An 18,405-nucleotide genomic window follows, 5' to 3' on the forward strand; every position below is an offset into this window, starting at 1 on the left:
CATATACAAAGTTGCCAACAGAATAAAGCATTTTATAACTTTTAAATTGGTAGCAGGAGTTATAAATCAAAATAAACGTTTGGATTAAAAAGGAATTAATTGCCATTATTTCTACACATAATAATCCTCAATAGTGAATATATATAATGAGAAGGATATACAATATTATTCATCTTACAAAAAAGAGAGATTAGAATTCAAAAGTAAAAATCTTTTTAAAATGACTTTTCTCTTGAAAATCTTATTTGTTGTTTTGGTTTTGACTCTAAGTAATTGAAAGAAAGAAAATAGTTTTATTTTCTATTTTTTTTAACATATTATTCACATGGAAAAATGATAATTTGTATTATATCTTGGGTTATTTTTTAAAAAACAACAAAAGTTTATATATATATATATATAGTTCCGTATAATTTTATGCTAAAGTTTCACATAACAAAATTAAAGCAAGGATTTTTCTTCATAATATTGTGAACTTTGTTCTTGCAGAACCAACCCAGGGCGATATTTCAAGCACTATAGACTTATTGAAACATGCGAGCCACTTTGAAGTGTTTTTTTCCTGCAGTCCCCCGAATTGTTTTCTGCACTTCTCATATTATTTTCAGAATTCCAAAAGCAATATGAGAAATGTAAGAAACAATTTGGGAAGTATTTTGAAAGCAATATCAAAAGTGCAAGAAGCAATCGGGGAAGGGCATGAAACAATTGCTGTCATTTTGTTTTAAAAAGGGTTTACACATCATCTCCTGTGTTAAAGGTGTTTGATATTGTAAGAGACCGTGTTAAAGGAATATTTATAAAACTAGAATAAAGTTGATTTATTGCGTTAAAATAAAACACTCACATTTAAAATGATGAAAGTATGAAATGCTAGATCTCCCTCTTTTCATAATTCATAAAGAGTCTTATTTATAATTATCTTATCAATATTGTATTTTGAACATCGCAAGCTATGTTCACTAATTTAACCCAAAAGTGCTTGGGAAAAGAATTTTTACAAGGTATGATCTTAGCAATTTATTTAAAAGTTTTATAAAATAACATAATTTATATCATGATATAGGTTATTAATATAATAAAAATTTAAATTAATAAATACAAATATTATTTATATTAATATTTGTATGTGATGCAAAGGTACCGATCAAGCTAAAGGGAAAGTTTTATCGTACTGCGGTAAGATCGGCGATTTTGTACGGAACAGAATGTTGGGCGGTCAAGAGCCAACATGAGAATAAAGTAGGTGTAGCGGAGATGAGGATGTTGCGGTGCATGTGTGGTAAGACTCGACAGGATAAAATTAGAAACGAAGTTATTAGAGAGAAGGTTGGAGTAGCGCCTATTGTAGAGAAGATGGTGAAAAATAGACTTAGGTGGTTTGGGCATGTAGAGAGAAGACCGGTAGACTCTGTAGTGAGGAGAGTAGACCAGATGGAGAGAAGACAAACAATTCGAGACAGAGGAAGACCTAAAAAGACTATAAGAGAGGTTATAAAAAAGGATCTCGAAATTAATGGTTTGGATAGAAGTATGGTACTTGATAGAACATTATGGCGGAAGTTGATCCATGTAGCCGACCCCACCTAGTGGGATAAGGCGTTGTTTGTTGTTGTATTATTTATATTAATATACTAATTTATAATTTATAATGTGATGTAAATTATTATTTACAATAATATACTAATTTATAATTATTAGATTAATATACTAAAAATATATATTATTTTATATAGTAAATCTACTATCATAATGTGCATTATAATTTTTTTTACTAAATATAATAATAAAGATAATAAATTTAATAATGAATATTTATATTTCATATATTTACTAATTGTAATGCCGCGTTTTAGTAGAATAGAATAGAACAGAATGAGGGTAGTGCGGTTTGCCGGTGAGATCTGTTGTTTAAGTTTAGTGCTGCAATGTAATGTCTTGCTATTGCTATATCTTTTCTTTCTCATAGATAGATTTAGATCTATAAACTCCCTTCGTTGCTGAACGCGGTTAAGGTTATGATTTATGAATGCGATCTAATTAAGGTGCTTCACTCTCCCTTCTTCATTTTCATTTCTTCAATTCCATTATCGATCATGGTGATGTGATGTTTGTTTTGCAATTTGCAGGCACAATGACAAGGAGACAAGCAAGTTCCACGAGACGTGGCGGTCTTTCAAGAATCTTGCATTCCAAATCCAAATCTTCTCCTCTACTCTCCATATCCCTTGTCCTCTTTGTAACTTTTCACTTTTCCCATCTTGTTTTTGTGTGTGTGTGTTTTATTTTGATGCTATTTGATACATGGGAACTGGGATGATGCTGTTTATGTAGTACTATAATTACGATGATTAACAGTTTTACTTTTTTTTTTATTGAAAATCTCAGGGAGCCATCCTTCTCATCCTTTATGCTTGTAGCGGGTCAGGTAACAAGGTTTTTTTTAGCCTATTCTTTTTAATGTTACGCTTTGTTTGTCTTTAATGGCTAGTTTCTATATTCCTAAAAATGGGGGGTGACAATCAATGGATGACAAATTCTTATGTGAAATCACCGCAAAAATTTATCCCTCAATTGTTTTTTAGTTTAATTTTAAAGCTCTTCCTCCCTCCCCAAGAGTGTATTGTGCGGGATTCAGATCCCACAAATTTCGCGTGTGTTGTCAACTGAGCTACACCCATTGGATAATTAGAAAACATTTTAGATATGACATGTAAAGTAATTATTATAAAAATTGACAATTTTCAGTTATACAACAATATGTGATTGGATGACAATGTAAAAAGTTAAAATCTTTGCAGGATGACAATGTGAAAAGCTAAAATCTTTACACTATCAGTGTATTCTAATTATACACATTTCTCTCCCCATTTTTATGGATATACTAAACTACCCTGAATGTAAGTAACTTATTGTACTAATGTTTATGGGCTGGTTAATCTTATATTTTTAAGTGGACAGGTGTTTTGGGAGGAAGAAAGGATGTGGTTAGCAGGGTTGAAGGTAAGAATGTTACCATGTCTTCAGAATGTTATTGGGACTACTTTATTTTAAATTATTGGTTGCTTTTTGCTGTTTTTATTTTTACTTTTTAGAAGCAATAAGGCTTGATAAAAAGCATTAGCATTTATTTGCAAGGATGTTAAGGGGAAGCAATGCTAATACATTACAAATTGGAATAAGTTCCACGCATTGGGAAATTATTTTAGGCAACAATTGCAAAATAATATGGTGATTAGCAATACTCTAAAAGTTCCATGTCATTAAATCAGGATGCACCTAGGGAACATGGAAAATTTTCATGATATGAAGTTATGAAACCTATGAGTTGAGGGCTCTGGTTGCTAGAGCAGCTCCTCATCTCGTTGATTATAGAAACTGCTATCATTTTTACTATGTTTTATGGTTTCTCCATCAATATTTAGCACCCATTTACATAGGGAGGAACTTGCCCCCTATTCTGGGTTTTATATTAGATGATAATCTTCTGAGAACAAATTATTCAGACAACAAGGAAAGTTTTTTCCACTATCTCTGTCATAGTAATCCCGTACAACACAGCTGATGCAGCTGCAGTTGAGTTGACTTAAAAAGGTTTAAGAGGGTCACTCTATTTCTACCTTAGCAGTTTTGCATAGTTTGTGCTGGAATTGTTGTATAAGTAGTATTTCTCTAAGAAAAGTTGTCTGTAATGCCGATCAAAAAAAAAAAAAAGTTGTCTGTAAAGTTTATAATCAGAGGGAAGGTTTATAATTGGAGAGAATACGTTAGCATGAGCATGGAGGATGACTAGAGGTTTATTAGATTTAGAAAAATAAATCTCTATCTTATAATCAGAAGTTGGAACATATTTTTTCCTTTTAAATTGAAATATGTATGATCGTCTTGCATATTGAAAAATTTCAGGGCCATATGCAGAAAGATGCCTTTATTTTGATCACTTTCAAATGATGACATCTCTGCCTTTCTGGTCATTCCCTACCCCAATTATTATTATTATTAGTTTTAAATTAATAGATCCTTGAAAAAAATCTGCCTTGTATTCTTGCTCTTTGCCACTGTGAAATAGAATGAACAAACTTGTGTTTTTTTCATACCTCACTTCTTAAAAATATTGACTGATCCTAGTAAAAACAGGTCAAACTGCAGTTTGATTAGCAAAAATGAAGTTGTTCTTTCACATGCATTATCTTGGAAAGGCATTCCTTAAACTTCTCTTGTTAACAAGTTTCAAAATTGTTTTATCTTGCAGGTGACTTTTCATGCACTTTTGAAGTTTCAAGTGCAATTCCTGTTTTGAAGAATGCATATGGTGGCAGCATGAAAAATGTTTTACACGTAGGCCCTGAGAGTTGTTCAGTGGTCGCCAAATTTTTAAGAGAAGGGGAAACTGAAGCATGGGGTGTGGAGCCATATGACATAGAGGATGCTGATAGGAACTGCAAGGCTCTAGTGCAGAAAGGCATTGTACGTGTTGCAGATATAAAATTCCCTTTACCATACAGGGCAAAGTCTTTTTCTCATGTTATAGTGTCAGATGCTTTGGATTACCTGTCTCCAAAATATTTGAACAAATCTCTTCCCGAGCTAGCAAGGGTATCTGCTGATGGTATTATTATTTTTGCAGGTACTTCATTTTGAAATAAATGTAACCTCCCAAACTCCGAATGCAACTTTTTGCCAACTAAATAAATTTCCATTCAAGAGTATTGTTTTTCTGTGTTTTGGATGTGCTATGCCTTTCAATGATTTTAACTCTATGTTGAGTTTGGTACACCTTTAAAAATAGGGATTACATACTTGGATTAGTTTTATAAGTAAAATTGTCTGAAAAATTTGTCTCCAAATTTTTTACCTATTACCAAACTGACTTTTGAATAGAATTTTAACTCTATGTTGTGTTTTCCTGTCTTTTCAGGCTACCCAGGTCAACGGAGAGCTAAAATAGCACAATTATCCAAATTTGGCCGCCCGGTGAGTAGCATTCTCCAGCTGGCTAACACCTTTCTAATACTCTTTGCTATTGATTGGACTAAAATCACTTCTTTCACATGTTCTAAATTGCATTTCATATTTTCATTGATTAAAACCTGATGTCTTCTGATCCATTTTTGATATGTGACCTGGTGTTTCATCTTCATAAATGGGTTTTTATCTACTAAAGTTATGCTTCACCATACTTCTTTTTTCTTTTAACATGAAATCGTTCGGATTTAAGCAGATGATGAATTCTGTTTTTAAATTATCTCCAGAACTTTATTCATAAGATGATAAAAAGGACTTAAGTTTTGGCAATCAAGGACTCAAATAATGAAATATCATTTGTCTAACCACTAATATTATTGTTAGGATCCAATTTCAAGGTATGAGATTTGAGTCTCACATTGGAAGTATGGGACTCTGGTGTGTGGTTTTATAAGACCTTGGACTCTAACTATAATGGCTACCTTTTGTTGTGTGATTTTTTAAAGTTCTTATAAATTGGTATTAGAGCTTTTCACCATATTTCTCATATGCAAATGAGCGGCATAGGTGGTGATGTTGGAATTTAAATGTTCACTTGGGACTAGTCAAAGGGTTAGTGCATAGTCAGTTTATGTGAACATGTGGGCTGTAGATTGTGGTGGAATGTTAGAATCCATGATAGGGCCCAGGTAAATAATCCACAGTCACAGTTAATTCATCATGCCAAAGGTGGACCCAAGATATGGCAAGTTTATTCTAGAAGGGGTAAGAAGGTCAATAGTGGCTAGCAGTCAGTGACGTGGCTGAGAGTGAGGGGAGCAACCAATCATTTCCACATTATAAGGAGTAGGCAGTTAGAGGAGAGAGGTATCAAAAGTTTATTGCTAGATCTGTTAGAATGAATAGGGGGCTCTAGCTGCCCTATAGGAGCCTCGCTCTGGTCAGAATTAGGCTTACTGTGTCCTAAGTCTGTAATCACTCCATTATCATCAATAAAGCTCTTAATTCCTCTCATTTGTATTGTTTTTCTTTGTTTCCCTGTTTTGATACTTTTCTGGTCCGTAATAAACTGGTCCGACCTGCCGGATATCCGACGACGGAGCTAGTGGATGCCACCAAAGAAAACTAACGTGCTCAAGCAAATGGAAGCTAGGGTCGAAGCGTTGGAGAGCGAGCTTTCTGAAGTTCGTTCAACACTAGCTGATGTTCAAAACACAGTGAAGGAGAACCACGCGAGCTTGTTCGCGTTGCTGGAAAAATGTTTGGGTAAGACGTTGCACGTCGGAGAAGGAAGTACGGGGAAAAGTACGGCGACGGTGGACCAGGGGTCACCGGAGAAGATGAAGGGTACTGGTGGATCGTTCAGTAACCTCAAAGGTGACGCGATGACGGAGTTTCGTCAATCCGTCAAGAAGGTAGAGCTGCCGGCGTTCAACGGCGAGGATCCGGCGGGGTGGATCTCGCGTGCAGAAGTCTATTTCAGGGTTCAAGACACCATTCCGGAGGTGAAAGTGAACTTGGCTCAGCTATGCATGGAAGGACCCACCATTCACTTCTTCAACTCGCTGATCGGAGAAGATGGTGAACTAACGTGGGAGAATCTGAAAGAGGCACTGCTGGAAAGGTATGGGGGGCATGGTGACGGTGATGTATATGAGCAGCTGACAGAGCTGAAGCAAGAGGGGACAGTAGAGGAGTACATCTTGGAATTTGAGTATCTCATTGCTCAGATACCCAAACTTCCAGGTAAGCAATTTTTGGGGTACTTCTTACATGGTTTGAAGTCTGAGATAAGAGGGAAGGTAAGAAGCTTGGCAGCAATGGGGGAAATGAGCCGCTCCAAATTATTGCAAGTGACACGTGCTGTAGAGAAAGAAGTGAAAGGAGAAAATGGGTCGGGTTTCAATCGGAGCTCCAGATTCGGAAATGGGTCACAACGACCCGGGTCGTTTAGTGGGGGACGGGGCAGTAATGATTGGGTGTTGGTAAAAGGAAAGGAAGTTGGAGGGTCCAAAGGGCCATCTATTGGGCCTAAGAGAGATGGGTCAACCCATGGAGACAAAAAAAAACATGGGCCTCGTGATAGGGGCTTTACCCACTTATCCTATCAAGAGTTAATGGAAAGGAAACAGAAGGGGCTGTGTTTCAAGTGTGGAGGAGCCTTTCATCCAATGCATCAATGTCCTGACAAGCAGTTGAGGGTCCTGGTGATAGAGAACGAGGAGGAAGAAAACTCTGATGCGAAAATCCTGGCAGTGGAAGTGGAAGATACGGATGAGGAGGAAGGTGGGGAGTGTAGCATACTGAATTTGCATCACATTGCCCAAGAAAATCATCACACCGTGAAGTTTCAAGGCATTGTGCGTGGTGTTCCTGTGCTTATTTTGGTGGATAGTGGAGCCACACATAATTTCATCTCCCAAAAATTAGTGTATAAGATGGATTGGCCAGTAGATGATACCCCGGAGAGGAGGATTAAGCTAGGTGATGGGTACCAGACCATTACCAAAGGTATATGTAAGAAACTGGAAATGAGCATTGGGGATTTCACTTTGAGCCCAAATTTACATTTGTTTGAGTTAGGAGGTATTGATGTAGTGTTGGGTATGGAATGGCTCAAAACATTGGGGGATACAATCATTAATTGGAGGAAACAAACGATGAGTTTTTGGATGGACAAGCGCTGGGTTACCCTGCAAGGCCTGGAAAACTGTAGAGAGTCTATGGTGGCGTTGCAGAGCATTTTAAGGAAGTCCAAACAGGAGGTACATGGTGGATTTTGGGGGATGGAGAAACACGAACAAAGGAAGGAGAATCAGATCCTAACACCAGGGCAACAAGAAGAACTGGAAAGGTTGCTCCACAAGTTCTCACAAGTTTTTCAAGAACCAACTGGTCTACCCCCCATTAGAGGAAAAGAGCACGCTATTAACCTCATGGAGGGGCAGAATGCAGTGAATGTCAGACCTTACAGGTATCCCCATCACCACAAGAACGAGATTGAAAGACAGGTGAAGGAAATGCTTGCTGTCGGAATCATACGCCACAGTACCAGTTCTTTCTCTAGCCCAGTAATACTAGTTAAAAAAAGGATAATTCATGGCGTATGTGTATTGACTACCGTGCTCTTAACAAGGTAACCATACCAGACAAATTCCCTATACCTGTGATTGAAGAGTTGCTAGATGAACTTCATGGTGCTCAATTTTATTCCAAGCTGGATTTGAAATCAGGCTATCATCAGGTCAGGGTGAAGGAGTTTGATGTGCATAAGACAGCGTTCCGAACTCATGAGGGGCATTATGAGTTCCTTGTGATGCCTTTTGGGCTCATGAATGCTCCCTCGACATTTCAGAGTCTCATGAATGAAGTGTTCAAATTGCTTTTGAGGAAGCATGTCCTTGTGTTTTTTGATGATATTTTGGTTTATAGCCAAAGTTGGGGAGATCATTTACAACACTTAGAGGAAGTGCTGCTGGTTCTGGCAAATAATAAACTGGTGGCAAATGAAAAAAAATGCCAGTTTGCTCAAACCAAGGTGGACTATCTGGGCCATATCATATCTAAGGAAGGGGTGGCTGTTGACCCTAGTAAAGTAGCAAGTGTCACACAGTGGCCAGTACCAAAAAATGTAAAAGGGGTGAGAGGGTTCTTGGGACTCACTGGATATTACCGAAAATTTATAAGGGACTATGGGAGGATAGCAAGACCCTTGACTGAGCTTACAAAGAAGAACAATTTTATTTGGGGAAAGCAAGCTCAGGATGCCTTTGAAGAATTGAAGTTGAAACTCACCACCTCTCCAGTGCTAGCTTTGCCTGACTTCAGCAAAGGCTTTGTGATTGAATGTGATGCAGCGGGCACAGGAGTAGGTGCTATACTAATGCAAGACAAGAAGCCCATAGCCTATTTTAGCAAAGCACTTGGAGTGAGAAATTTGACCAAGTCTGCCTATGAAAAGGAGTTGATGGCTGTGGTGATGGCTATACAACATTGGAGGCCATATTTACTAGGAAGAAAATTTACAGTATCCACGGACCAGAAAAGTTTGAAACAACTGCTGCAACAAAAGATAGTCACTGCAGAGCAGCCAAACTGGGCAGCCAAACTGCTTGGTTATGACTTTGAGATTGTGTATAAGCAAGGAAGATTGAACCAAGGGGCTGATGCGTTATCCAGAATTAATGAAGGAATGGAGTTAAGCAACATCACTACTTTGGTACAATGGGACCAGAAGCAACATGTGATGACTGAAGTAAGTCAAGATGAGGAGTTGCAGAAGATTATTGCAGAGCTGCAGCAGAATCCTGATTCCAGGCCTGGATATGTGTACAAGCAAGGAATTTTATTCTATGGAGATAGAGTGGTGATATCCAGACATTCTACTTTAATCCCTATACTATTACAAGAGTTCCATGCTACTCCTCAAAGTGGACATTCAGGTTTCTATAAGACGTACAGAAGGATAGCTGAAAATGTTTATTGGATAGGGATGAAGAGCAAGGTTCAGGAGTTTGTCAGAAGCTGTGATGTCTGCCAAAGACAGAAGTATTTAGCATGTTCCCCTGGAGGATTTCTGCAGCCATTACCCATTCCTGAACGCATATGGGAGGATATTTCAATGGATTTTATTACTGGGTTACCCAAGTCTAAGGGGTATGAAGCTATATTTGTAGTGGTTGACAGGTTATCAAAATACTGTCATTTTATTCCCCTCAAACACCCCTACACTGCAAGAAGTTTAGCTGAAGTTTTTAGCAAGGAAATTGTCAGATTGCATGGCATTTCAGTTTCTATAGTAAGTGACAGAGATCCAGTGTTCATGAGCAGTTTTTGGAGAGAATTGTTTAAGATGCAAGGAACACAGCTGAGGGTAAGCTCTGCCTATCACCCAGAATCTGATGGGCAGACAGAGGTGGTTAATAGATGCTTGGAGACGTACCTCAGATGCTTTATCTCTGATCAACCTAGGACATGGATGAACTGGGTTCACTGGGCAGAATATTGGTTTAATACCACCTTCCATAGTGCTACCGAGAAGACTCCTTTTGAAATAGTTTATGGGAGACCACCTCCAGCTATGATAAGGTGGGGACAAGGTGAAACAAGGGTGGAAGCTGTACAGCGGGATCTCCTGGATAGAGATGAAGCACTCAGGCAACTAAAACTTCAGCTAAAAAGAGCACAAGACCGGATGAAGAATCAAGCTGATAAAAAGCGCAGTGACAGAAGCTTTGTGCCAGGAGAATGGGTGTTTGTGAAACTCAGAGCACACAGACAAAACTCTATTGTTACTAGGATTAATGCCAAATTAGCTGCTCGTTATTATGGGCCTTACCCCATCTTAGAAAGGATTGGAGCTGTAGCATATAAGTTGAAGCTTCCGGAAGGGTCAAAAGTTCATCCAGTTTTCCATGTCTCGTTGTTAAAGAAGGCAGTAGGACAATATTTTGAGGAAGAGGATCTCCCAGATCATATGGAGGGAGATTTGACTGACACAGCAGAACCTGAAGCGGTGCTAGCTTCCAGGAAAGTGCAGAAACAGGGAGAGGTGGTGCAGCAGTTACTAGTGCATTGGAAGGGGAAGGCAGTAGAAGAGGCGACTTGGGAGGATTTGTTGATGTTCAAAAGTCAATTTCCTAAGTTCAACCTTGGGGACAAGGTTGAAATTGAAGAGGAAAGTATTGATAGGGCCCAGGTAAATAATCCACAGTCACAGTTAATTCATCATGCCAAAGGTGGACCCAAGATATGGCAAGTTTATTCTAGAAGGGGTAAGAAGGTCAATAGTGGCTAGCAGTCAGTGACATGGCTGAGAGTGAGGGGAGCAACCAATCATTTCCACATTATAAGGAGTAGGCAGTTAGAGGAGAGAGGTATCAAAAGTTTATTGCTAGATCTGTCAGAATGAATAGGGGGCTCTAGTTGCCCTATAGGAGCCTCGCTCTGGTCAGAATTAGGCTTACTGTGTCCTAAGTCTGTAATCACTCCATTATCATCAATAAAGCTCTTAATTCCTCTCATTTGTATTGTTTTTCTTTGTTTCCCTGTTTTGATACTTTTCTGGTCCGTATTAATCCAATTGTAAGGTATGAGACTTGAGTCTCAAATTGGAAGTATTGGATTGGCCTTAGGCTCTCTCCAACTACAACAGCTAGCCTTTGTGGCATGGTTCTCCTAAGGCTCTTACAATTGATATCAAAGCTTTTCACCGTGTCTCTTAACTGCACTCGGGTGGTGCAAGTGGTGGCGCTAGCATTACAGTGTTTGCTTGAGCCTAGTCAAAGGGACGACTATGGAATGTGGTGGATGTTAGGATCCAATTGCAAACTGAGACACAAGTCTCACATTAGAAGTATTGGGTTCTGGTGTGAGGTTTATAAGGCTGTAGACTCTCCAACTACAGTGACTAGCTTTTGTGGTGTGGTTCTCCGAAGGTTCTTATCAATTGGTAATAGAATTTTTCACCATGTTTCTGAATTGCAAAGGGTGGAGCAAGTGGTGACACCGATTATTTGTATGGGGACTAGTCAAAGGGATGACTGTGGAGCATGGTGGGATGTTAGGATCCAATTGTAAGGTACAAAGACTTGAGTCCTACATTGGAGAAGTATGAGATTTTGGCGTGGGGCTTATAAGGCCTTGAACTCTCCAATTACAACTAGCTTTTATGGTGCGGTTCTTCCAAAGTTGTTATCGATTATCTTTCAATTTGGCTCCTCTAAAGTGAGGTAGGAGATATTCTTTAGAGAATAAAGTGCAGTTATTTTTGGTGATTAGAAAACAACTAACGATTGAGATGTTAACAACTTTATAATTTGTTATTTATGTGTTTCATTTGATCGCAATATTATATGTTCTAATAAACGATTATAATTGCACTTTATCTTCTAAAGTCTACTTCTTACTTTAGAGGAGCTAAATACTATTATCTTTGAATTTTGGAACCATTTTGCAATGAAGAGGATTTTCTAGCAGTTGGACCACGTAAGATAATCAACCTTTCAACAAAGCACATGCATAATTAACTGTTAATGACAAATGCTAATTGAGCTAGCTGGATTACCCGTATAATGATATCGGTTCATGTTGTAGAGCTCAATATAATATTAGGTAACAGTTTCCTGAATTTGAACCTTTGTTTGTCACATTACAAGGCAGCAAATCAACTTTATAGTCACGCCAGGGCTCACCTTATAAATGATAGTAATATTGTTTTAGAAGATCATTTTCTTATCCTCACTTGTATATAAGCATTCTGCTTTATTTGTTAAGGCTAAAATGCGGAGTTCAACTTGGTGGCAACAATTATTCACTGAAACAAGCTTAGAAGAAAATGAAGCTGCCGTCAAGAAGTTTGAGCAAGCTGCGTCGAAGATGTCCTACAAGCCAGCTTGCCAAATTTTCCACCTCAATTCATACCATTGATAATTTGATTGTTCACCATATCCAGAATTTTATATTTTTTGTATTCCTATAAACATGTGAGTATCACTCAGGCAATTCTGTTTTACCAGACATGGACAAGCATTAAGATATGTCTGTTTGCTAAAACAATACACAAAATCCAGTAAACATACACAAAACTAGAAGTAATTTAGCTGAATATTCTTGGGTGGCTTAAAGGTGTATTTAACATTTGATCAAACTATAAAATAATAAAAAACGACATTCGATTCAATCATCATATGCCTCCTTTTATCAACTTGAATAGTATATATAACGAGTGTGGAAGGAAATGTAGTAGTATGGATTAAGGACTTGAAAAATAGGCAGACTTAACATTAAAGGGAGAATAAAACTTTCTGCACCACCAAATTTTGCTTCTAGCACCCCATTACATTACAGAATTTCCAATCCATAATGTAAAATTACATTAGGAAATGGGCATTCCATAATGTAATGGAAATTAAAGGGAGGCAGGAAGCAACACTCCTAAAGGGAACGGATAACCCAAGTCTTGTGGCCAAGAAAAGTTGTCTCACCAGTGGGTAGTGAGGCTAGAGTCTAGACAATGGGTTTGGCTGACTGGGCTCAACTGCTTTAGTATGACCTAAATATCCCATATGCCCCTCTCATTTAAGAGTAATGCCAATGTACTCTTTTCAAATCTTTATTATTTGGTGATATCTCACATTCTCACTAGAAAGAAAATAGAAGTATTAATTAAAAAGTGGATCCATACCATATATAAAATTTAGATTGACTTCACCTAATCTAATAATGTGTTAAAAGTATGTTAGCAATATTTAAAAAATAAGATTGATCGTTGAACAAGTAATGACATTAGCCGAGTAGTCGCTGCTCACAACATTGAACTAATTTTATGATTTGTAACAAAAGAATCTGCAGTAACATATTCTATTCGTCCCCTATAGTTATTTAACTCTAATAACTTGTTCCACATATACTTCCTTAAAGTAAAGGATATGGCTCTTCTTAAATTAAAAGCTCTAAAGCGCATAAGAGATGCTATATTTAATCTTAAATTAAAGTGAACTAAGTTCGCGAAATACTTTAAATTAAATTTGTAATAAGTGTGTTGTGCACTCCAAATATTTTCTCACTTATAAAATACCTATGTCGGCAGGATTTTCTTTTTTTTCTTTTACAAGCAAGTTGGTTCCCAAAAATCTTCTCACTTATAAAATGATGATGATCAACCAAAAGTTGGAACAAATAATATTGACTTGTGTTTTTTAATTATGTAGTCTAGGATTCAAATCTTGATAGATTCTTGAATATGGAATAAATCATGTTGGAATCAGAATACTCATTTTGTATGCGTTCACGGTCCTGACAAAAAATACTTACTGCTTTTGATAGGAATAATTTCGTAGTAATATTATTGTTAAAAAAAAGTATGATGATTATCATGAATTCAACACTGCATGCACATATCAATCCACTCCTATATTAATTTTTAGTAAGGGACTCAGAAGAGAATAAATAAAAATTGGCTACATGTAGGAGATCCAAGGGATGATGAAGTTGAATCTGGGCCGAAGAATTGAAGAAGACTGCATGCATTCACATCAAAGTTGGGGTTATTATACGCGTACAATTCCCAATCGGAAAAGAGGAATGAAATACGACCCTTGGTGGGGCTTCTTCTCTTGTTTGATTTGGACTAGTTATGCAAATAATTGTCCCCCAGAGGTTGCTTTGGAACAAAAGTGAGAGACCCTTTTGATGTTTGATAGGCCAACAAATCAGAACGCAGTGAGACATGCTATTGTCTTGTTGATATGATAGTCAAAAACCATGACCCACGTGAAGAACGCAATGAGACAACATAGCCATTGGACTCAACAAATCAGCCCAAGTCCATTTCATGGTCATTCACTGTTTACTTAATTGGGTAGCCTTTTGACTTGTTTTTTTTCCTTCTTCTATATTTTCATTAATAATTCTAAAGTTTTATTTTATTTTTATGTCGTTTCGTATTTTAAAGATTTTTCAAACAAAAAAATAGAGAAAATAAAATTTAATGATTTTTACCTCATTGGTTTATGTTTTTTCTCTTATAATTATTATCCGGATAATAAAGTTATTATTTTTATGCACGAAAATTATTATTATTTTTAATTTAAAACTAGCTAATTATCTACAAGAGATGATTTTTAAATGAGTTAAAATGTCACAAATTTAAAAATTTTACACAAAAAATTACTTTAATATTAAAATTGTTAGAGTAAGTAATTAACTTAAGCCACATTAAATTTTAAAATTGAAAAAATATTTTTTAATTGGTAAGAATAAATTAAACAAAAGTTGTTTATATAAACAACTTAAACACGCACTGTCAAGTCATGTGCTGTGCTGCAATAATAAAAACTTGTTAAACAATGATACTTAATTTTAAACCACTCATCAAATAGCGATGGTAGAGATGCTATTAATCATCTTAACCATTTAAGCTAACCTCAAATAATTCTTACGTGTGAATTTTAAGTGCGATATTTTTTTGTGTGTGCTTATAATTAATGTCATAGCTAGAGTGGAGTACATTAATCTTATGGACTGTTGACGTAGAAATCGGAGTACGTCGTACACTTCATGAAATGCATGTCATTTTCTAGGTAGTTGATATTTCATACATATGTATCCATCGATGATAAGACTCAGAAACAGGATATTAGAACAACGTAGAACGTTATTGGAATTTTTGAAAATAACAATTCCTTTCACGTAGTTTTACTTTTAATTAGATATGCTTGCCAGCTTTGATTGGGCATATGTAACCATTTTTTTCTACTATATCTATACTTTTGGTAACTGATATACGATAATTCGCAGCAAATTTTGCGCAGTATACATGCAACATTATAGCAATGATTCCCCTGATTTCAAATGTCAATTTTTCTGCTACAAAGTACAAATTTTTACCATTTTAGCAATATTTTGATATCATGCAGCTGTTCTCTACATAACAGGCAACAATTAATATTCTTCTTTAAATATTGTTTTATTTTCTTCATCTTTTGCAACGCATGCAACTCAACTTTCTATAACATGTTCGTGTATATGTTAAGCCATATTTCAACAAATGATCTTTAACTATGACACACTGGTAACTATCAAAGTATTTGATACTTACCAATTAAGACACTGAGTGCACAAAGATTGATGTGGTTAGCATCAAACACATATATTATAAACTACCAAACTCAAATGTCTATTAAAGCATCCATGTGCATTTTTCTCCCCACCCATGTCACCTCAATCAAGCAAGCGCATTATCATCGATCCAAGTCTCCACCATCAACTGCAACAGTCTATCATTCTGCCATTTGTCTACTGCATTTATTCCCACTGATAAACCCTTTTCCCACAGTGATAAATTGAAAGAGAAGTATTAATTAATGAGAAAGGATAGTTTAATGATAAAAAAACAATACTGTTTTAATTATAGCCAAGTTTACTTTCATGATCATTTCAGCAATGGTTTTACAGCCGCTATTATAAACCCAAAAACATTGCAAATGATAGATTGATTACCTATCAGAAAAGTAAAGCCACTTTTGTCTAAGGATATTAAAGGCAAATAATTTGGTTACTGGCAAACGAAAATATATCTTCTTATTTGTCTGTAAAAGTTGGCAGAATGAGATAAAAAAAAGTTGTCCTTCAGTTGTATTAATTAAAATGAAGAGGCTAGTTTAATTTGCATATCAACTACTTACATCCTCTATTAATTAGTTTTTTAACATTATTTTAGAGAGATATTAATTTTTGTGTTACATAACTTATATACTCCCTTATCTTTTTTTCAACTCTGTTCTACTTTTATAATAACATTTTTGCTACACAAATATTACGATCCAAGTGCTGTAACAAAAGTTAGGTCAGAATTCAAATTTATAATGTTATCAGAGTATATCTTATATCTTACTGAGATGTCATTGATCCATTTGTAGATGTCCAGTCTTATAAATTTTATGTTTGAAATGTCGAATCTTTCAAATAAGAAGAATGTGTTTGTGTATTAAATTAACCACATGTTCATTACTTCTTCTTTTTTTGCACATAGGAAGAGGATTTCCTTTATAATCACTTGCCCAGTCTTGCATTTAGAATGATACACTGCCTATTTTTTTATAAGACGATATTATTAATGAGAGTGCAAAGTAATTAGCAGTGCTTAACAGATTTCTAAACTATTTTCACTTGCTCTTTATGATCATTAAGTCAGAGCTTCAAACTCGTCAACTACTCCTTCCCTTAAGAAGAAGAACCACATGCATTCACAACTACAATTATTCGATTAGGACGGCAGAAAAAAAAAAAAAAACTGTTTCGGATAGAGGCGGTGACGATTAGTCTCACCCAAACATCATGAAAAAAAGTAAAATCCTCGTACGACCAAAAGTAAAAAAAATAGGGAAAGATTTCTTTGAACCCATGCTATCATCAGTGTTGAATTTGGACCCTGCCTAATTTTGTCATGATTTGCATTCAAGTCCACGGATTTGAAAACCAGTCTCTAGATGCTGCATTGTTGCGCATACATTTTTCCGTTGGAAAATCTATCTAGTCACTCTAGTGGGGTAATTTTTCCCTATCACTTTTTTGAAACTTTATTTAAAAATATCAAAGTTAAATTTAACTCGAACCAACAATATTTATTGTTGATTTTATTCCACTGGTCTAAAATTCCATCTTTCATAATCTATCACGGATTATATATATATATATATTGATTTGAAAATGTTTAATTATCTTTATATGATTCGTTAGACATATATACAGTGATCCATTTCATCCATACATGCATTTGTACACATTATACGCAAAGTGGAAAGAGCAAGACTGAGAAGGGAACGAGTGGGACCCACGATATTGAAAGAAGGGAACAAATGGGGCATGTTAGTGTCTCTTGGCAATAGGGTGAAGAATGGACTAACGTGAGCTTCATGTTAGTTGTCATGGTGGACTAGGCTAGCTTTCTAATGGTCCCGGTGACTAATGTCTATGTACGTTTCGGAGGGTGTTATGGGGGCATTTAAGCGAGGGTTTCACATGATCTAATAACGTTCTATGACTACAAACCACGTGGTCTCTTGTTTTATTCGCCCCCTCTCTCTCTTTATAACTCTCACTTCTGCGTTTATCTCATGGGTAATTCAATCGAATTCTAGATATGGATTGTTCTCATTTAATTTGGTTAGAGCAAGGTTCCAAATTTAAATTAATGGGGCATTTCTTTTATGGAGAATATGAAAAATATCGTATAGTGTATATCCAAGGTCCACTGCTTCGTGATTTCCTGTATAAACAAATGTATAAAATGAAACTATGGAAACATATATGTATATGCTTGAGTTTTTAACCAATTAATGATTTGGGGGTGTTGGAAATTTGTTGGATAGTACAAAACTTGAGGACTATTGTTTGATGTCTTTAGTTTCAATCAATTTCATCAACTAATGTGTTTGGATACAAGTTAAAATCATGTTGAATGGAAAAATTACACATTTTAATGCACAAATACAAAAGTTATGTGAGTGGTGGATTGAGCTGGATGTAGATGTAACTGTAGTCCAAACATATCATTCTACTAAATGAAAGGCCCCATTTAAAGTTGTTAATTACTTAATTTGTTGGGATAGTATAAGAAGAGTAGTAATATATTGTCGTATTAATGAACTTTCATAACTTGAATTTTTTTTTATAATTTATTTTGTAAAAAAAGATACTTAAAAAAATTTAATGAGTATGATTTAGTTAAAAATACTCGTTGAGGGCTATTGTTTGATGTCTTTAGCTTCAATCAATTGCATCAACCAATGTGTTTGAATAGACTTAAAATCATGTGAATGAAAAAAAAATTACACATTTTAATACGCAAATGCAAAAGTTATGTGAGTGGTAGATTCAGTTGGATGTAACTATAGTCCAAACATATCATTCTACTAAAGGAGAGACTCCATTTGAAGT

At 35.9% G+C, this 18,405-nt stretch overlaps 1 protein-coding gene across 1 annotated transcript; it reads left to right on the forward strand.

Moving 5' to 3' along the window:
• Nucleotides 1-1,870: 1,870 nt before the first annotated feature.
• On the forward strand, nucleotides 1,871-12,568 carry LOC114412504 (probable pectin methylesterase CGR2). Its single transcript, XM_028376431.1, has 7 exons — nucleotides 1,871-2,045; nucleotides 2,130-2,239; nucleotides 2,389-2,428; nucleotides 2,962-3,003; nucleotides 4,253-4,627; nucleotides 4,919-4,974; nucleotides 12,241-12,568. Exons 2-7 carry the CDS (start codon nucleotides 2,135-2,137, stop codon nucleotides 12,391-12,393), a joined length of 771 nt encoding a protein of 256 aa, XP_028232232.1. The 5' UTR covers nucleotides 1,871-2,045; nucleotides 2,130-2,134; the 3' UTR covers nucleotides 12,394-12,568.
• Nucleotides 12,569-18,405: the final 5,837 nt, after the last annotated feature.

This window comes from Glycine soja, chromosome 5 (assembly GCF_004193775.1).
Source record: "Glycine soja cultivar W05 chromosome 5, ASM419377v2, whole genome shotgun sequence".
Lineage (NCBI taxonomy): Eukaryota > Viridiplantae > Streptophyta > Magnoliopsida > Fabales > Fabaceae > Glycine > Glycine soja.